General features: G+C 44.6%; 1 protein-coding gene across 1 annotated transcript; it reads left to right on the plus strand.

Annotated features, from left to right (window-relative positions):
• The first annotated feature begins 17,879 nt into the window (after window positions 1-17,879).
• LOC114303079 (uncharacterized) lies at window positions 17,880-18,554 on the plus strand. The gene has a single exon (XM_028248228.1). The coding sequence runs from the start codon at window positions 17,880-17,882 to the stop codon at window positions 18,552-18,554; it is 675 nt and encodes a 224-aa protein (XP_028104029.1).
• The last annotated feature ends 3,502 nt before the right edge of the window (window positions 18,555-22,056 follow it).

The raw sequence follows: 22,056 nt of genomic DNA on the forward strand, positions 1-22,056 counted from the left end.
TGCGTCCGGTAGTAGCTTGCAAACAGCCAAATACCCACCCAAAGGCCAAAGAACCTTCACTCCACTATATATGCCCCTGTCCAAAGCTTTGGGGGTTTTAATCAGAAAAGGGCACTTGAAGCCCCTAGAGCCGCAGCCATTGCCAGAAAAACTTCCCCCTCCCATAACCCGGCGAAGTACTGTGCGTTTCACCAACAGCATGGTCATGACACTGACCAGTGCTATAGATTGAGTCACGAGATTCATGATCTCGTCGACAACAGGGTAATCGTGCCTCCGGAGAAACCAAATGTCACAACCAACCCTCTCCCACCACATAACCAAGCTCCACCTCCCAAACGCATCAATATGATCTAAACTGGGGTTGTGCCATACGACCCCAGTATATATATTACCCCTTCTCACCTACCCAGGCCGGAGGCATTCATTCCTGACAGCACTGACGTGTGCATGTTGGACATCTCCCAAACCCAACCTGAAACGGTGGTGGTAGCTATCGAAGATAGAAGTGGGTCGATTGTGGAGGCAGATGGGAATGCAAATACAGAACCTGAGAGGTTTGCAAGTTTCATGTACAACCCGAGCGGTTACATTACATCAGCAGGTCAGGCTAGGCCGAATGTGGAATTTCCAGTAGGGGCAGAGATTTGCGTAGTACGAGAAGATGGACTTGATTAGGGGTTGGATGACCTGGCAGAACTAGAAGAGGACATCGCTAACCTTCAGTTTTTCAACGAGCAAGACTCAGGGGACGTGGCAGTCAATTGGTTTGATGAGTCAGCAGAATCTACTGGGTGGCTTGATGACCAGCCGGATATTGTTGAACAACCTCAGCTTGAACAGGGTCCGTTAGGGACGGGGACATCAATTGTGGCCGGAAGGGCCGGGAATCAGTCTGCATCGCCGGAGAGGGCCGATGTTAAAATTTCGCTTGGGATCCGGGCAATTTGAAAATAAGAGATGATGAATAGCAAGCTGCGCTGAAGTAGTTTGAGCAGAAAATGATCAAAGATTCTGAGAGGGTCAGAAAGGCCAAGGCCCCTGCGAGAACAGAATGTGCTGCGTGCACAGGAATAGACCATGTTGCGGGCACGGGAACAGAAGGTGCTGTGAGCACAGGAATATTTGTAATGGAGCCGGACAGGTGCCTGTCGGCTGCCGATGGCATGTGGTGGGAAGATGATGATCTATGCCTTGCCCACACAGATGAAGACTGGGGGGGTGACCAGCCGGATGATACTTGGTACATTGGTGAAGTTGATCACATGACTAGGAGCGGGCGGTATTTCAAACCCCCACACCTAGATCAACCAGAGGCATCCGGGAAGGATAGGGAGGCAGACAAGAAGAAAGAAAAGCTACTCGAAGAAGAGGCTGTGCTAAAGTAGCTGAAGAAAATACAAGCAGACATCTCCATCTGGGGACTGCTGATGGCTTCAAGAGTACATAGACAAGCTGTCCTATCTGCAATGGACAAAGCCAAACTCTCAATAGACACCACGCCTGAGCAGCTGGTAGGATTGGTTTTTCTGGGAGGAGCTTCCCCGACGTTGACCTCTTCTGACAAGGAACTGCCGCCTGAGGGTGCAAATCATAACAAACCGCTCTACATCTCTGTGGAGTACAAAGACAAGTGGGTACTGGTGGTTCTTGTTGACACAGGATCCGCTATTAACGTATGCCCATCAAGGACAGCATATGTAATCGGGTTGAAGCCCGCGAACTTTGAGCCAACTGCCCAGGTGATACGGGCATATGACAATACAAGCAGAGAGGTGATGGGGACCGTGAGGATTCACACTAAGGTTGGTCCGGGACAGCACGAGATTGATTTTCATGTCTTGGACGTTCCCGCAACCTTTAATCTACTTTTAGGGCGGTCGTGGCTGCACCAGGTAAAGGCAGTCTCTTCCACCCTGCATCAGATGTTGAAAAACCCCACAAAAAAGGTGTGGCCATAGTTTTTGGGAATTCGTCAATCTATCCGCCGCTAGAAGTGTCTACACCGGTTCTGGAAATCGAGCATGGCACGAAGGATATGTTCCTATCAGGATTTACCCTAGCCGAGGCCCGGGTTGTACAGAACATTTTGGCTGTCGACGAGGAGTTGTATGTCAGTGCACGGTCTGTGTACCTCATGAACAAGCTCCAGCATATCCCTGTGATGGGATTAGGAAATAGTGGCCAAAAAGGCGCTGCAACATCGGCTGAAGTGCCACATAACCCATATACCTTTGGTCTAGGTTACCTGCCTACCAAGGAGGACTGGGTGAGGAAGGGCAAAGAAATGGCTGGGAGAGCCAGAGCCAAGCAGATCGGGAAGCATTTTGAGCTGATGCACTGACATATTCAGGGTACCCTGAACGGATGCTTTATCCGGGAGGGGGAGGACTTTCCGTTTTGTGGCTTCCCAGAGCCATGGTTGAAAGCTGAGAAGAGACGCTTGCCAGGTTTTGAGATCTTCTTCGATTTACAATTGTCCGGGGATGATGTTGCCGAAGAGCAGACAGACCCACCAGCTGAGGTTGAGCAGTGTAAGGAAATGGATTCTGAGAGCACCAAGATTGAAATGGGGGTAGTACTGGCTAGTCTACTATCAGATCCTCTGATCGTACATGAGTGCTTAGGGGATGATCTCTCAGTGTCTATGATTGGAAATGAAGCAGCTGCGAGCCCATCCGTGAACATTTTGGATATGTCCATCGCCTCCCTCCTCGTCTGGCAGTACGAGGAGGGATTCTTATCGAGCAGCACCAAGTCAGGTAGTGAGCCGGAATCTGATTCCACAGAGTCTTGTGAGTCGGAATCAGGTTCCAGCTCGTCTGAGTCTAAGTCCGGTATTCCTGGGAGTGATAACCTGGATGCCACAGTCCTGTCTAGGTCGTCTTTTTCTTTCTCTTTTGAGTCTGTAGTAACAGAAGAATCAGATGGACTGGATGGAACGATTAATGAGAATGAAGCGGCTGTGGCCTTCGAGTATTTTTCTATGCCTTTGATTTATTGTATTAATCAGGACTTTCAAAATTTCGATGAAAACGACGAGGAAGAAATTCCTCCGGTTTTAAAATATTTGCTAGAGCAAGAGCAGGAGAGATTTGTTAAACCCTTGGTTGATGAAATCATCCAAATTAATGTTGGTACTGAGAAGGACCCGCGACTGGCCCAGATCAGGTCCACGTTGTCTTCGGAGGAGCGTGAGCGCTTAGTCACTTTATTAAAAGATTTCAAAGATGTTTTTGCATGGTCTTACGAAGACATGCCTGGAATCGATCCTAAGATTGTACAGTACTGGATCCCTCTTGACCCAGAGGCCCGACCTGTCAAACAGAAGCTCATAAGGATCCGCCCTGATTGGGCCATCAAGATCAAAGAAGACGTCACCAAGCAAATCGACGCAGGGTTCTTGCTGGTATCTAAATACCCAACTTGGTTGGCCAACATAGTTTCGGTGCCGAAGAAGGATGGCAAGATTCGGGTATGTACGGATTTCAGGGATCTGAACAAAGCCAGTACGAAGGATGACTTTTCTTTGCCGCATATCGATGAGTTAGTGGACTTCACTGCTGGGCATGCATTGCTTTCGTTCATGGATGGATTCTCAGGCTACAATCAGATACTGATGGCACCTGAAGACCGGGAGAAGACTGCCTTCACCACCCCGTGGGGGACATATTGTTACAGGGTGATGCCATTTGGGTTAAAGAATGCTGGAGCTACATATCAACGGGCTGCAACCACGATATTGCACGAGATGATCCACAAAGAGGTTGAGGTGTACGTGGACGACATGATCGTCAAGTCCAAAGAAAGAGAGGGCCACTACATAGCCTTGCAAAAGTTTTTCCAAAGGATCAGAGAATTTCGGTTGTGGCTGAATCCTCAGAAATGTACGTTCGGTGTTACAGTAAGGAAAATGCTAGGGTTCTTGATTACATAGAGAGGTATCGAAGTTGACCCTTCTAAAATCAAGGCCATCTTAGAAATGCCACCACCGAAGACTGAAAAGGAGGTGCGAGGCTTTCTAGGTAAAGTGCAATTCATAAGACAATTTATTGCTAAATTATCCTTGACTTGTGAACCACTCTTTGGTCTCTTGAAGAAAGGAACGAAGTTCCAATGGGACGGCCGATGCCAAGCTGCTTTTGAACAGATCAAACAATACTTACAGAACCCACCTGTGTTGTCACCACCTGAGCCGGGGAAACCGTTGATTTTGTACCTTTCATTAATTGAAACTACAATGGGTTGCATGCTTGCACAGGAGTCTGAGGATAGAGTAGAGAGAGCTGTCTACTGCCTGAGCAAGAAGATGCTAGATTACGAGACCCGTTACACTCCGCTGGGAAAGGATTGCTTAACCTTAGTATGGGCTACCAGGAAGCTGCGGCATAACCTATTAGCTCACTCTGTAATGTCAGTTTCAAGATTAGATCCTATCAAATATCTCTTTGAGAAACTGGCACTTACGGGTAAGCTAGCTCGTTGGTTGCTTTTGTTTTCTGAATTCGATTTGAAGTATGTGACGCGCAAGTCAGTGAAGGGGAGTGCAGTAGCAGAGTTCCTAGCCGATCATCTAGTGGAAGGGGATGAAGTAGTTGAGTACCTATTCCTAGACGAAGCCATTCTGCATGTCGAAGAAGAATTTTGGACGATGTACTTTGACAGAGCGTCAAACCAGTACGGGTATGGGATAGGGGTGTTGCTGATAGCACCCGACAATTTCCATATCCTTCTAGCTTTTAAACTCTGATTCAAAGTCTCGAACAACGAAGCAGAGTATGAAGCATGAATTGCTGGTTTAGAAGCTGCCCTAGAACTAGGGGCAAAACGGTTGGACGTCATCAAGGACTCGAACCTTGTTGTATCTCAAGCTAAAGGAGATTGGAAAGTTAAAGAAGAAAAGATGAGAATTTACCACCAGACCTTGGACTTGCTGATTCCTCAGTTTGAGAAACTGAACTTCGCTCATCTGTTAAGAGAAAACAACAGGTTCGCAGATTCATTAGCATCTCTATCTTCTATGATATACATCCCTTTTGGAGTCCGGATGCGTCCGATCATCATTGAGCAGAAGTTTGCACCGGCCTACGAGTCGATTGCTGCCATAGAAGAGGTTCAAGATAAGAACCCCTGGTATTATGATGTTTGGAACTTCTTGGAGAAAGAAGCGTATCCACCAGGGGCAAATGCCAAAGACAAGAGGGTAATACGAAGAATGGCTGCTCAGTTCATCATCTACAGGGGAAAACTGTACAAGAGAGGTCATCTGGAAATGCATAAGCTGTGTGTTGAGGCTGAAGAGTCGAAGCGCCTAATGGAGGCCATCCATGGAGGAGAGTGCGGAGCGCATATGAATGGGGTGATGCTGGCTTGAAAAATCCTCAGACAGGGTTACTACTGGTCCGCCATGGAGGAGGATTGTACCGGCTTTGTTCGGCGATGCCACAAATGTCAGATCCATGCCTTTTCATTTCACGCATTCATTTCTTTTCAATTGATATCTTGCAGATTACTAATTATCTCAACACTTTTGCAGGCTTCCGTAGAGTACACCGAACATGCTCTGGAGCTGTTGGCTTCGGTGATGGGGATGCTGCAGACGAGCATGGACCTGCTCAGTATTTACAGTATTCTGGTAAGTTCATTCAAACTACTCTTCATGCCACAAAGTCTTTTCTTGACATGCCATCATTTGCACAGTTCCACACTGCACTGATTTGAGACATTGCTCCCATACACCGCACACGGCACACATACAATGCAAATCCTTCACTACTCACAACACATTATTGTTTGCATCTGATACATTTTATTACGAATGCATTTTGGCGAATTGTCCTTTTTCAGATTCCTTTCATGATGCCATGCCCATCAGATGCCCCAGCAGGAGTAGGGACGGGTCCTTCAGCACCTCCTCGAGCACCAGGGGGAGCGGGACGAGGGACTTCAGCGCACAGCCGTAGCAGAGTTAGGCGTGCTCACGCTGGGAGTAGTTCACGGGGGCCTGCCCCAGATGATGATGAGTCTGACGAGGAGGCAGTGAGTCTGTAGTTAGAGTCGTCTCGGGAAGGAGATGAGACTGGGGTTGGCTCAGATTCATATTCTAACGGTGGAGATCCTGGACCTTTATCCAGGAAGGGGACCAGGACGGACTCACGCACTTGAGGCTACCAGCGCCGATCCATACATTTTGCTGTCTTTTCTTTTTTGTTTTATTTTTCTTTGTACTAGTAGTTTTGCACATTGTACTGCCTCAGGCAGGTTTTATTTTCTTCAAAGCTATGTACTTTTGCAAAAGAAAATATGATGGAATGAAATAGTTGTTTTGTTGAAAAAAAGTGTTGCATTTGTACATTCAAAGCATCGAATCGCACCATTTTGCGTAAAAATGAGATTGATGGATATTGAACATCCATGCATTATTAAGTCAGGTAGTGAGCCAACACAACAAACAAAAGCAACACGACCTAATAAGCAACAACAAAACCTTAACAAGTTTACAACTCGATAAGCAAATCACGACAACTCGATAACTGAAAGGAAGATGATTACAACTCGATACAAAAATGAAAACTAATACGTCTTAAATGAGACACAACAGAGTCCAACAGGACAAAAATAATACCTTAAAAGACACGAATATCAGGGCTCCACTGCAGCAAACAACTGGATTTTTACCAAGAAGGTCAGTGAGCATGAGGGAGAGGCTGCCTGCCACAGGGGAAAGCCTGCCGGCCATCAGTGTGCCACTGCCGGCCACTGATGAGCCACTGTCGGCCATCAATAAGCAGGTGCCGGCCATCGATGGCAGACTCTCTGAAACATCGACATCTGTCCTCCAGTCACTGCCTTATCTTCTATATGAGTTCCAGCTTCGGGATTTCCTCATTCTAGCTCAGTTTTTGCACCAAATGGAAGCATTCCTTGTCCAAAATCTCACAAATTGGATTGCCAACTTGGATGGCTTAGAAAAGATGAATTTCTGGGGTTTTGGCATAAATGCACTAATCACGTTGAGTCGCACCCCGCTGCGTTTTCCGTTCCTTTATGCCGCGACAAGGTTTTGGAATCCGGTGACACATGTCTTTAGCTTCGGCAGACAAGAGATGTGTCCCTCTTTCGAGGATTTCCAAACTCTAATGGAATCTGAGCATGATGAAGAAATCCTGCCTCAATTCCGCTTCGGCCACGTTCAAGCCTTAGGACGAATGTGCGGCCTTACTTTGCATGACGCTTGATCATTGATTCACGACAGAGAGTTGGACATTCTGAGCTTGATTCGTCGATTTTCTGATGCGAGTGATCGCGGCGACCGTCATTGGCAGGGTTATCGGCGACATGCGCTTTGCTTGTGCATGTTGTCTCATTTTTTGCTTGCCCCAGGCTCCGGTGGATTTAGCACCCGTTCGATTGAGGTTGCCGAGGGCTTGAAAGAAGGTATAAGTTGCATTGCCATGACGCTAGCCGAGACATTGATGGGTTTGGATGCTTTTCATCACCGGGAGACGACTAGATTCACGGGGAGTCCACTACTACTGTAGGTAATGTTTCCCACCCTATCTCACATATATTCCTCACATCACTCGGCCCTTAGGCTCGATTTTTCTCTCAAAACCCTTTTCTCACTTTTTCTCTCAACGTACACCTCTCTATTCTTTAATCTCTCATTTTTTATCCCTCCCCAGGTATGGTTGATGGATAAATTGAAGATTGTGGACTCATACCCAGCATATTCTGCTCGCAGCTATTTCTTCCGACGACGTCTAGTCGATACCCCAGATGAGGGATGGTGGTGCAACTGGATGTGCAGTGTGTTCGCTACAGGCATTGCTTTGAGCAGCCCCTGGCTTAATTTACCAGCGATGAGCTACAACATGACCCGCCAACCCGGGATTTAGCTGATTGGCCTGACACACTGTGTCTTTTACTTTTTGTTGCGATTCCAGCGCCAGTTCGGACATGATTAGACTTGCCCGGAGGAGGGGATAGAGTACCCTGCCACATTTCTAGTCCGAGGTGCACAGCTAGCTCGGTATGCCACAGCATGGAGGATGAGAGAGCTTCTGGCCCCCGTTCCCATTTTCAGTTGCACCCTCTCTGATGCGTGCATAGCTTGGCTTGATGAGGAGGCACAGATTGGGCCTACTTTGGCATCAGAGGCTTCCACTAGCTCTGGGAGGGGGCGTAGGAACACCTGACTATGCCCCAAAGTTATTTGCTTTAATCAGTACTTTCAAGTTTTCTTTATGAATGTAATAAAAAACAACTTCAATTTGTATTCAAGAGTAGGAGAACTCTGTATTGAAATCAATGTAATTGAGGATTGTGGGTACTGAAAATTTTCCGTTTGGTCCAAAAATGGTCTAAGTCGTAAAAAGATTAATTTGAGCAAAATCAACTTTTATTAAAACTTTTCAAAGCCATTTTCGATATGGATCACAACTGGACACGCCTGTGATCTATCACTGAGATGTACAACCCCGGATCCCAGTAACTAGAAAGTTGTCCCTAGTCTGAATAGCACTGCACTGGAGATCACAACCAAGCTCTTGAATGCAGAGTAGACAAAGATGATCAAATATGATCACATGGACAAAGTTGATCGGGGAAGTGTTTACGGCTGGACTTCAGGATGACGTTGCCTACGTATCCCAAAGATGGGAATTAAGCCTTACGTAGTTTGGCTCGGGTTCACTCGTGTATTAACTCTTTCCTTTTGTGCTCTAACTTTTGCCAAGGCCGCCCTTTCTGGGTTTTCAACCTTGCGAGCTCAGTTTTTATAATTTCAAAATTTTCATGCTCTAACTTTTGCCTATGTTGCCCTTTCGGGTTTTCGGCCTAGCGAGCCACTTAGGGAAAGTATTTCTTCAACTTGTCCATGTTGATTGGTTGGGAGAACTCTAGGCCATCTAGGTCCATCAGAATGACAGCACCACCCGACCAGACAGACTTGATGATGTAAAGACCAGTCCAATTAGGTCTGAACTTGCCCTTAGGGTGGTGGATGGGAGCTCGGTTGTCTTTGAGCACCAAATCTCCTTCTTTAAATTCCTGGACTTAACCTTCTTGTTGAAAGCCTTGGCAATTCTTCGTTGATAACCCTAACTATGGTACAGTGCTTTTAGTCTTCTTTCATCAAAGAGCCTGAGTTCTTCGAACCTGCTTTGCTGCCAATCTGCCTCAGCTATCTGACACTTAGCCAATACCCGTAATGACGGAACCTCAACTTCGATAGGTAGAACAACCTCCATCCCGTAGACCAAAGAATATGGAGTCGCTCCAGTAGAAGTTCGAATTGAAGTCCGGTAGCCCCACAGAGCTTTTGACAGCTTATCTGGCCAGTCCCAGTTGGTTTCCACCATCTTTTGCAGAATGTGCTTGATGTTCTTGTTGGCGGCCTCAACAGCTCCATTGGTTTCTGGCCGATATGTAGATGACTTATGAAAAGCCACGTTGTACTTCTCCAACAAGTCAATCACTTCCTTTTTGAAGTGGGAACCATTATCTGAAATGATCTCGTTCAGGACCCCGTAGCGACAGATGATGTTGTTCCTGATGAACTTTGCAACGTACGATGCCTTCAACACCACATAAGACTAGACCTCAACCCACTTTGTAAAATAGTCTATCGCGACCAGAATGATCTCATGCCCATTGGTCCCCCTCGGAGTGACAGCCCCGATCACATCAATCTCCCAGATTGAAATGGCCATGGCGAAGTCATGTTGTACAGCTTCGACGACGGAATGTTCATGCGGTTTGCATGGACCTGACATTTGTGGCATCGCCAGACAAAGCCAATACAATCCTCCTCCACGGTGGGCCAGTAATAACACTGTTTGAGAATTTTTCAGGCTAGCATCACCCCATTCATGTGCGCTCTGCACTCTCCTCCATGGATGGCCACCATCAGGCGCTTCGATTCTTCGGCATTAACACACGACTTATGCATCCCAAGATGACCCCTCTTGTACAGTTTTTCTCCGCAGACGATAAACTGAGCAGCCATTCTCCGAATTGCCCTTTTGTCCTTGGCATTTGCCCCTGGTGGGTATGCCTCTTTTTCCAAGAAGTTCTAAACATCGTAATACTAGGGATTCTCATCTTGTACCTCATCTATGGCAGCAATCAGCTCATAGGCCGGCGCAAATTTCAGTTCGATGATGATCGGACACATCCAGACTCCGAAAGGGATGTCTATCATAGAAAATAGAGTTGCTAGATAGAGTTGCTAATGAATCTGCGAACCTGTTGTTCTCTCTTAATAGATGAGAAAAATTCAATTTCTCAAACCGAGGAATCAGCATATCCAAGGTCTGGTGGTAAATTCTCATCTTTTCTTCCTTGACTTTCCAATTTCCTTTAGCTTGAGATACAACAAGGTTCGAGTCCCTGATGACGTCCAACCGTTTTGCCCCTAGTTCCAGAGTTGCTTCTAGTCCAGCAATACATACCTTATACTTTGCCTCATTGTTCGAGAATCTGAACCGGAGTTTGAATGCTAGAGGTATGCGGGAATTATCGGGTGCTATCAGCAACACCCCTATCCCATACCCGTATTGGTTTGATGCTCTATCAAAGTACATCATCCAAAACTCTTCTTTGACATGTAGAATGGCCTTGTCTGGGAACAGATACTCAACTGCTTCATCCCCTTTAACTGGGTGATTGGCTAGGAACTCCACTACCGCTCTCCTTCACTAACTTCCGCGACATACACTTCAGATCAAATTCGAAAAAGCATAAGCAACCAACGGGCTAGCCTACCTGTAAGTGCCGATTTCTTGAAGAGATATTTGATGGGATCTAATCTCGAAACCAGTATTACAGAGTGAGCTAACAGGTAGTGCCTCAGCTTTCTGGTAGCCCATACCAAGGCCAGACAAGCCTTCTCCAGCGGAGTGTAGCGAGTCTCGTAATCTAGCATTTTCTTGCTCAAGTAATAGATAGCTCTCTCCACTTTGTCCTCAGACTCCTTTGCAAGCATGCAGCCCATTGTAGTTTCAGTCACTGAAAGATAAAGAATCAACGGTTTCCTCGGCTCAAGCGGTGACAACACAGGTGGGTTCTGAAAATATTGCTTAATCTGTTCGAAAGTAGCTTGGCATCGGCCGTCCCATTGGAATTTCTTCCTTTTCTTCAGGAGACCAAAGAGTGGTTCACAAGTCAAGGTTAATTTAGAAATAAACCGTCTTATGAATTGCACTTTACCGAGAAAGCCTCGCACCTCCTTTTCAGTCCTTGGTGGTGGCATTTGTAAGATGGCCTTGATTTTGGAAGGGTCGACTTCGATGCCCTTTTGTGTGATCAAGAACCCTATCATTTTCCCTGCTGTAACACCAAACGTACACTTTTGAGGATTCAGTCACAACCGATACTCTCTGATCCGTTGAAAGAATTTCTGCAAGGCAGTGTAGTGGCCCTCTCTTTCCTTGGATTTGACAATCATGTCATCCACGTACACCTCAACCTCTTTGTGGATCATGTCGTGCAATATTGTGGTTGCAGCCCGTTGATATGTAGCTCCAGCATTCTTCAGCCCAAACGACATCACTCTATAGTAATAAGTTCCCCACGGGGTGGTAAAAGCAGTCTTCTCCTGGTCTTCGGGTGCCATCAAAATCTGATTGTAGCCTGAAAACCCATCCATGAACGAGAGCAATGCATGCCCAGCTGTGAAGTCCACTAATTCGTCGATATGCGGCAGAGGAAAGTCATCATTCGGAGTGGCTTTGTTCAAATCCCTGAAGTCCACACATACTTGAATTCTGTCGTCCTTCTTCGGCACTGGAACTATATTGGCCAACCAAGTTGGGTATTCAGATACCAGCAGGAACCCTGCGTCAATTTGCTTGGTGACCTCTTGTTTGATCTTGATAGCCCAGTGTGGGTGGATCCTTCTAAGCTTCTGCTTAACAGGTCGGGCCTCTGGGTCAAGAGGGATTCGGTGTTATACAATCTCAGGATCAATTCCAGGCATGTCTTCGTAGAACCGCGCGAAAACATCTTTGAAATCTTTTAACAAAGCGACTAAGCGCTCGCGCTCCTCCGAAGACAACGTGGACCCGATCCGGACCAACCGCGGGTCCTTCTCAGTTCCAACATTAATTTTACTGATTTCATCAACCAGCGGTTTTACAAACCTCTCCTGCTCTTGTTCTAGCAAATATTTCAAAATTGGAGAAATTTCTTCCTCATCGTTTTCATCTAAATTTTGAAAGTCTGAATTAATGCAATAAATCAAGGGCACAGAAAAATACTCAAAGGCCACAACCATTCCATTTTCATTAATCATTTCCAAGTCACTTGATTCCTTTATTACAATAGACTCAAAGGAAAAAGAAAAAGACGACCTAGACCGGACTGTGGCATCCGGGTTGTCACCCCCAGCAATACCGGACTCAGACTCAGACGAGCTGGAACCTGATTCTAACTCCACAGACTCAGTGGAATCAGATTCCAGCTCACTACCAAACCTGGTGCTGCTCGATAAGAATCCCTCCTCGTATTGCCAGACGAGGGAGGGCGCGATGGACGCATCCAGAATGCTTGAAGATGGGCTCGTAGCCGTTTCATTCCCAATCATAGACACTGAGAGGTCTGAGAGGTCATCCCCCAAGCACTCATGTACGATCGGAGGATCTGAAAGTAGACAAGCCAGTGCTACCCTCATTTCAATCTCGGTGCTCTCGGAATCCACTTCCTTACACTGCTCAACCTCAGCTGATGGGTCTGTCTGCTCCTCGGCAACATCATCCCCAGTCAACTGCAAGTCAAAGAAGATCTCAAAACCCGACAGGCGCCTTTTCTCGGCATTCAGCCATGGCTCTGGGAAGTCGCAGAATGGAAAGTCTTCCCCCTCCCGGACAAAGTGTCCATTCAGGTTGCCTTGGATAGGCCGTTGCATCAGCTCAAAATGCCTCCCGGTCTGCTTGGCTCTGGCTCTCCCAGCCATTTCTTTGCCTTTCCTCACCCAGTCCTCTTTGGTGGGCAGATAACCCAAGCCAAAGGTATGCGGGTTGTGCGGCACTTCGGTCGATGTGGTAATGCCTTTCCGGCCACTTTTTCCTAGTCCCATCCCTAGGATGTGCTGGAGCTTGTTCATGAGGTACACTGACTGTGCACTGACATATAAACCCTCATCAGCAGCTAAAATGTTTTGTACGACCCGAGCCTCGGCTAGGGCAAATCCTGACAGGAACACATCCTCCGTGCCATGCTCGATTTCCAAAACCGGTGTAGACACTTTGGCGGCGGATGGATTGACGAATTCCCAAAGACAATTGTCATCCCCTTCTCGTGGGGGTATTTCAACATCTAATACAGGGTGGAAGAGACCGCCTTTACCTGGTGCAACCACGGCCGCTCTAGGAGTAGATTAAAGGTTGCGGGAACGTCCAAGACATGAAAGTCAACATCCTGTTGTCCTGGACCAACCTGAGTCTGAATCTTCACGGTCCCCATCACCTCTCTGCTAGTGTTATCATAGGCCCTTATCACTTGGGCAGTTGGCACAATATTCGCAGGCTTCAACCCGATTCCATATGCCGTCATGGACGGGCACACATTAATGGCGGATCCTGTATCGACATGAACTATCGGTATCCATTTGTATTTACACTCCACAGAGATGTAGAGAGGTTTGTTATGGTTTATGCCCTCGGGCGGTAGCTCATTTTCAGTAAAGGTCAATGTCAGGGAAGCTCCTCCCAGAAAGACCAGTCCTACCAGCTGCTCAGGCGTGGTATCTATTGAGAGTTTGGCCTTGTACATTGCAGAAAGGACAACTTGTCGGTGAACTTTTGAGGTCATAAGCAGTTCCCAGATGGAGATGTCTGCTTGTATCTTCTTAAGCTGTTTCAGAACAGTCTCCTCCTCGAGCAACTTATCTTTTTGCTTCTCTGTCTCCTTGTCCTTTCCGGACGCCTCTGGTTGATCTAAGTGCCGGGGCTTGAAATACCGCTCGCTCCTAGTCATGTGGTCAACTTCGCCGACGTACTAGGTATCATCCGACTGGTTGTTCCCCCAATCTTCATCCTTGTGGGCAAGACATAGGTCGTCATCTTCCCACCACATGCCATCGGTAGTCGACAGACACCTGTCCGGCTCCGTTACAACTATTCATGTGCCCGCAGCACCTTCCGTTTCTGTGCCCGCAGCATGTTCCGTTCCTGTGCATACAACCCGTTCTATCCCCGCAGGGGCTTTGGCCTTTTTGGCTCTCTCGGAATCTTCGATCCTTTCCTGCTCAAACTGCTTCAGAGCAGATTTCTGTTTAACATTTCCCGTATTCAAATTACTCAGATCCCAAGCAAAATTCTTAACACCGACGCTCTCCGGCGATGCAAACTGATTCCCGGCCCTTTCGGCCACTATTGATGTCCCCGTCCCTAACGGACCCTGTTCTGACTGAGGCTTCTCAACAACATTCGGCTCGTCGCTGAGCCACCTGGTAGCTTCTACTGACCCCTCCAGACCAACATCAACTCATAAGGACCTACTTCAAGATCGTGAAATGGTTTTAACTTTGAGCGTGACCTCACATCGCGCAGTAGGGGGTACTATTAGTTCTACGCGTCTTCTATCGATTTTCGTACCCTCATCTTGTATTCGTAACCTTTATTCGATGTCATCCTTTTCATGATTAAGTCTTGTCCATCTAGTCCTGTTTTATATACTACTATTTGTAAATTTGACCTCCTTTGACCCTTGATTATTTTATTTAGCCCAAGGCTTCTTGTAAATAATTTCATTTTCTTTACTCGGTGATGAATCTTGGATATTCAGTTTGAAATGCGGATGGCCAACGCAGTTTCAAGTTAAATATCTAGTTTAGTCACTACATCTATAACCTTGATCACATTAAAGTTTGAAACCATAACATCATACCACTCATCCATATTTCTGTTAATCCTGATGTTACGTATTCTTCGTCTCCACTTCAATCCAATTTTAAGAATCTTGTAATTACTATTATGAATACATGAAGTTGTGCTGTGTGAACACCTTAGGATAATTAAACTCTAACTTAAGATTAGTTGCTTACCCATAAAGAATTGCCTCTGTAGTTAGAATTTGACCTACGTCTCACCCCATTCAAAGAAAAACAAATGGTGGACCATACTTCGAGATAAGTAATAACATGAACTTGCAAGCAACAATAGAAATGTGGTACCAGGAAATTGAAACCTTAAAAATGGACTAGTAACCGTGGCTAAAATCCCGAACCTTATCAAGAATGAAATTTTGGAGGAGTCTTACCATCTTTATGGAAATAATCGGCACAACATTGACTTCAGAATGAAAGGAGGTAGAATCCAAGAGGATTTGGAGCTTGTGGAAAGGAAACTCAACTTCATGAATATACCCTACTCCGACCTCATCTTAAAAATAGACTCGTTACTCGTACCTTAGCAATTATCGATAGTTACCAAAAGAAGGAGATGACTTACCCATCCAATGGAGCATGTTTTCAGTTTAAGGAGGATAGACAAGACTCCATGACTTCAACGAAATGTAGGACGTAGTGGCGCGATCAACTTGTGGGTAGGATAACAAGTCTGATTTTAAATGAGGAGAGCCAAGAAAAATTAGAACTTCCATGCGCAGTATGCGAATATGCAGATGTATTTCCTATGGAGTTACCAGGATTGCCACTAACCCGGGAGGTAGACTTGAGCATTAAGCTACAACCTGGAACTACCCCAATATCCATGGCCCCGTATTGCATGGCACCAGCAGAACTACGAGAATTGAAGACACAACTATAGGAATTACTCGAGAAAGGATTCATTAGGCCAAGTCCTTCACCATGGGGAGCATCAGTGTTGTTTGTTAAAAAGAAGGATGGGTCGTTAAGGCTATGTATTGATTATCGTCAACTCAATCGAGTCACGATTAAGAATCGATACCCACTCCCAAGGATTGATGACCTTTTTGACCAACTTAGAGGCTCAAAGTGCTATTCAAAGATCGATCTTAGGTTAGGTTACCATCAAATATGAGTTAAGGAGGAGGATATACCAAAAACTGTCTTTCGTACTAGATATGGCCACTATGAGTTTGTAGTAATGCGCTTCGGAATAACCAATGCGCTGGCAGTATTCATGAGCCTAATGAATATGATCTTTAGACCATACCTTAACCAGTTTGTAGTAGTGTTCATTGATGACATCTTGGTTTATTCAAGGTCTGAAGAAGAGCATGAGCAACATTTAAGGACTGTCCTTCAAGTTTTTAGGGATAATCGGTTATATGCCAAGGCGAGTAAATGTGAGTTCTGGTTGAATGAAGTAAAATTCTTAGGGCATGTAGTATCAGAGAATGGGATTACGGTGGATCCAACTAAGGTGGAGGCAATATTAGATTGGGGACAACCAAAAACTGTGTCAGAAATCCGCAGTTTCTTAGGATTGGCCGGTTATTACCGGAGGTTCATCCGAGATTTCTCCAAACTAGCTAAATCAATGACTCGTTTGACGCAAAAAGGAGTAAAGTATGAGCAGGACAAAGCTTGCGAAAAATCCTTCCAAGAGCTAAAGAAGAGGTTAGCTAGTGCGCCAATTTTGACCATCCCAGAACGGGAAGTGGGGCACACTGTGTATTGCGATGCGTCTAAAGAAGGATTAGGTTGTGTGCTCATACAAAATGGAATGGTAATCGCGTATGGATCTAGGTAGTTGAAACCACATGAGCGCAACTACCCCACACATGACCTGGAATTAGCGGTCGTAGTTTTTGCCCTAAAACAATGGCGACATTACCTGTATGGGGAATAATTTGAGATTTTCACAGATCACAAGAGTTTGAAGTATCTGTTTACTCAGAAGGACCTTAACTTGAGACAGAGGCGATGAATGGAGTATCTTGAGGATTTCCAGTTCACTCTCTCATATCATTCCAGTAAAGCCAATGTAGTAGCGGATGCTCTAAGTCGCAAGAGCAAAGGAGTGATGGCAAAGATTTTCATCAAAGAATGAGATATGGTTAAGACACTCAATGAATTCAAGATCTAAGTAGAATCTCAAGATACAAAAGCATGTCTTAATGCACAAAAAGTGATGCCTAAGTTGATGAATGAGATCATGGAGGCCCAGAAGCACGATCAAGAGGTAGCCTATATCAAGGGACATCTGGAATCAGGAGAACCAATGTCCGATTGGGTAATTCACCCCGATGGGAGCTTAAGATACCAAGCTAGATTGTTTGTACCAAGTGATGAGCTACTTAGAGAAAACGTACTTAAGGAATGTCATCATTCTGCATTTGCAGTACATCCAGGAGGGACTAAATTGTACCAAGATTTGAAGAGGCAGTATTGGTGGAATGGAATGAAGAAGGAGGTGGCTAAATTTGTAGCAAAATGTCTGACATGCCAACAAGTGAAGGCGGAACATCAAAACCCAGGGGAGATGTTGCAACCTCTATCAATAGCTGAATGGAAGTGGGAGTTTGTGACAATGGATTTTGTGACAGGGTTGCCTAAGTCACCTACAGGACGCGATGCTATATGGGTAATAATGGATCGCCTCACCAAGTCAGGACATTTCTTACCCTATAAGATGACCAACAGTTTGGAGTCTATGTGCAAGCTCTATATTGGGGAGATCACTCGACTACATGGAATTCCAGTGTCTATTGTGTCAGATCGTGATCCACGGTTCACCTCTCGATTTTGGGGAAGCCTGCATGAAGCTCTTGGTACGGAGTTGTGTTTTAGCACCGCCTTTCACCCGTAAACGGATGGACAATCTGAATGCACCATCCAGACACTCGAAGATATGTTGAGAGCTTGCACAATGGATTTTCAAGGAAGTTGGGAACGACACCTACCCCTAATTGAATCCGCCTATAACAATAGCTTTCAAGCTAGCATCGGTATGGCGCCCTTTGCAGCATTATATGGACGACCTTGTAGATCACCGATTTGTCTGGCGAAAGTGGGTGATGCAAATCTGATAGGACCCGAACTTGTTCTAGAAACTACTGAGAAGGTCAAATTGATCCGACAACAGTTAAAGATTGCTCAAGACTGTCAAAAGAATTATGCAGATAGGAGAAGAAGGCCATTGATGTTTGAAGTAGGTAGCCACATGTTTCTAAAGGTGCAACCTAGGCGTGGCGTCGTACGTTTCGGGAAAAAGGGAAAGCTGTCACCACGATATATTGGGTCTTTTGAAGTATTGGAAAGATTGGGCGAAGTAGCATATAGACTAGCTCTACCTCCGCAGTTAGCAGGGATACACGACGTCTTCCATATATCTATGTGGAGAAAATACATCGCTGACCCATCAGACGTCCTCAAATGGGAAGAAATCAGTCTTGACAAAGATGTTACATTTAAGGAAGGACCGGTAGCAATACAGGATAGTCGAGAGAAGAACCTTAGAGGCAAAATGGTTCACTTGGTAAAAGTACTGTGGCATCATTGGGGAATTGAGGAATCTACTTGGGAATGCCAGGATTGGGTGAAGGCAAACTACCCCGAGCTTTTTCGAAGGCAGTATGTAGTTGTATTTTGGGGACGAAATTGTTTTAAGGGGGATAGGTTGTAAAGCCCCTAAAAAATGTTTTCTCTTTAAAAACCCTAATGTTTAAATTATTTTCTTAAAGCCCTCAGTTACTTGAATTATTTCGAATCTTGTCGGTTAGCATTTTTTTTATCAAAACAGGAATAACCTAGCTGAATTAGGTTCCTTAGCCTAATTTAATTAAATTCTACATAAGTAAGGTTCCAATACATGAATTTAACTCCAAGCTCTCACTTTTGTATTTCCCCAAAACTAGTACATGTACCTTATACTATAAGTACCATCAATTAATTGAGACCTATATAAATATATACATTGAGGAATGTGCTCCTAGTACCTAGATTGATTAAAAAATGGCCCATCACCCTTCCCAATGGCCGGCCACCCTAGAGAGAAGTGAGAAGTCTATTTTCAAGATTTATAATCATGGTATTCTAGAAACCCAAAAGAACTATTCAACTAGGAATTAACTTGGGGTTTCCTAATCCCAAGGTTAAGCTCCCTAATCACTCCTAATCCATTGAACTCCAAGTAAATCCTAGCTTGTCCATTCAATTCTAACTAGTGGGCTTCTATGTCATTATACACCAAATTTGCCTATAAATATCACCACCCCCTAGCATGGAAAACACAAACAACACACTCACAGACACATTCGGCCTAGAGGAGAGAAGGAGAACAAGAGAGAAGTTTTGAGAGGGAGAGAAAGGAAGAGGGGAGCCATCTTGTTCAAAGCCTAGCAAGTAAGCCACAACACAACTTTCTCTTTCATTTTCCTTTTTCAAATACATGTTCTCAAGGGTTCTAAGCATTGTTTTCAGATGTGTTATTGATGAGTTACTTGTGTTAAAAATGATAAGGGTTGAGCCATGATTCTACCTCTCTTGTAGTTCCCTCATTTCGGTACAAAACTATCTTTTTCATACCAATCTCTCAAACTTTCCAAAGGCACACCTTCAAGTAAATTTTCTGAGTTTAATATATGTTAGTTAGTATGTTTTCATCACAAAAGAAATGAAAATTTTCCCGTAGTGGATCTCTTTTCTCACAAATCTTCTTGTTTTAGGTATTGTGCCTTAGAATCTATTTTCGCAGACAAATTTCAAAATTTCTAGGAAAATGTAGAAAATTATTTTGTGCCTCTATTTTATGTCAGAGTCTTCTTTAAGGAGTTAGCTTTCAACTAAAATTAGTTTCATTGAAAAACAATGAGAGGTTTGCAAGAAAATCAAATTTTTGTAACGGTCGACGAATCTGGACAGAGCTGGAGTGTTTTCTAAATAATTTAAAATCTAGAAAAGCTATCCCATTTCCAAAATATGTTCTGAAAACTAGATTAAATTCTCTACGAACCATAGGAAGGCCGAGTCTGGTGAAAAATCTAAAATAGTCCTTTCATTCTAATCCTTATGTGATATTGAATTTGGAAATTTTGTTGTGCATGGATGTTTTATGCTCTTGTGTTCATGAAAATGCTTATTAGCTTATGATCATATCCTGGCATGATATTATATGTGTTATGGTTATCTTCTTTATCTTCTTCATCTTAATGATGCATGCTTACATGGATATTATTATCTTGTTAAGTTAGTTTAACCTTGATTTGAAACATTTAACTCAACGGAAAACTTAATTGGGATGGTATTGGGTTTTCGATCTTTTGAGTAATGGAAAGATGATAATATGTGATGTATGGATTGTTGGGATGCGTTCCCTATTCGAAAGTTAAAGTCTTGTGCAAGTGGTTTTCGGAACCCTTGAACGGAGCGGTTGTATTCGGACCCTAGGTGGTTTGGTGTGAGGAGGCATTCGGGCAAGGCCCTATTTTACCATCTCTTTTGTGGCCCTGCGGTTGGCGCTACGCGGTATATAACCGTTGGTAGGCATCCGAGGTTAGTTTTGCAACAAAGCAGCAAAAGAGGGGGCATACCGAATAATCCGAGTCCGATTCTTGTGGTTGGGAGGACAAAATCTCTTTGGGGGATTTCTAGTTTACTAACATCTAACTTGTAACCCTTTATTTATTTAGTTGAGTATTATGCTTTACTATTTGATGTTATATTTGTGATTGTGTATTGGATTAGGAAAAAAAGGACGGGGTGTGTGTGTGTGTGTTTACTGGGCATTCAAAGTTCACGGCGTATCATGCCAGGTGACGAAGAGGAACTTATAGCTGGAGACGAAGAGCCTGAAACCTTCGAAGACTTTTGGCAATCTTAGTAAAGTTAGAAATTTCCTTTTGATGTTTTGTAAGACTCATGTGAAGATTTAAATTTTCTTAGGATGTAATGTATCGAAGCATGCTTTTGAATTAAGGATATTCGTGGTTGTTATGTATTTATATTCTACGTATATGTATGAACCTTATCGTTGCTTATGAGACCTTGTGTCAATACTTTTTAAGATCTGTCAAAGGGGTAGTGCGCTGCCTAAGAAAGTTGGACTTAGAAGGGAGGCTAATTTGACTCATCCGACGAACTGGGATCTTACTTGGTTATTGACCACAAGACTCATTCGTGACTCTTCCTTGACTACAATCAATAGTGTAGAATCGGGGCGTCACAATTTGTGCATTCATTAAGCTTGTACAAGTTTGGTTCTTTGGCCATCATGCATGAAAATGCTTGGTTGGTGGCTTGAGAGCCAAGTGCCACACTTCTTTGAGCTTGAGACACGATGAGGAGGGTGGCAGTACACACATTTCCTTGAAAATACATTGCTTTGCCTCTGCTGCTCTCTGTTGCAGCAGAAGCAGGAGTCTGGAAAAAGCAGTGGCCGATCAACCACCTAGACTAGCTGACCGGCCACCTGGACTAGCCGACTGGCCAGTTAAGGTGGCTGACGGCCGCCTTCTGTGGCCTACCGGCCACCAGTCCTTTTTTGTGCAAAGTGTTCCTGTGTTGGAGTAAAAGCAGTCTGGAAGTTGGTGCAATTTTTAGAGGTTAAGGCAAGTGCAAACAGAGGCAACCGATGGCAAGGCGATGGATTTTTGGGAGGAAGCAACCGAGCATGCATGTCCCCCTCGCCCGTGAGACCACTTTATTGCTTTATTAGTTAGTTGTAGCTAATTAATACAAGTGTTGTAATTAATTAGTTTGTGTAACTAGTTATTCAAATTCAATTGTGTTGTAATTAATTAGCTTAGAATAGTTAATTAGTTGGTTTGTAATAATTAGCTTAGCTTAGTGTAGCTTAGCTTATTTATTCAGACCCTCCTTCGCGAGGGCATATTGTTGTAATATGCGTGCGTGTGTGTGCTTGTCTTCCAACTCCACGTCTTTCTCCCTTTTACTTAACTGCTTTCGATTGCTAGTTTAGGGCACGTTTTGATTAGCATACCTTATGCTCGCATGTTTGCATTTATTCATTTGTCTTGCATGCACCGAGCTCGACACATCACTCAAACTGCATCATATTTCAATACCTCTTTGAATACGTGTATCAAATTATTTCATTCATATGCCATCTTAGATAGCTGAGCCTATTAGTTACACATTGCATGTGTTGCATTAGGCATCCAGCATAG

The sequence above is a fragment of the Camellia sinensis genome, chromosome 1, assembly GCF_055761805.1.
Source record: "Camellia sinensis isolate YWXY chromosome 1, ASM5576180v1, whole genome shotgun sequence".
NCBI classification, from domain to species: Eukaryota; Viridiplantae; Streptophyta; class Magnoliopsida; order Ericales; family Theaceae; genus Camellia; species Camellia sinensis.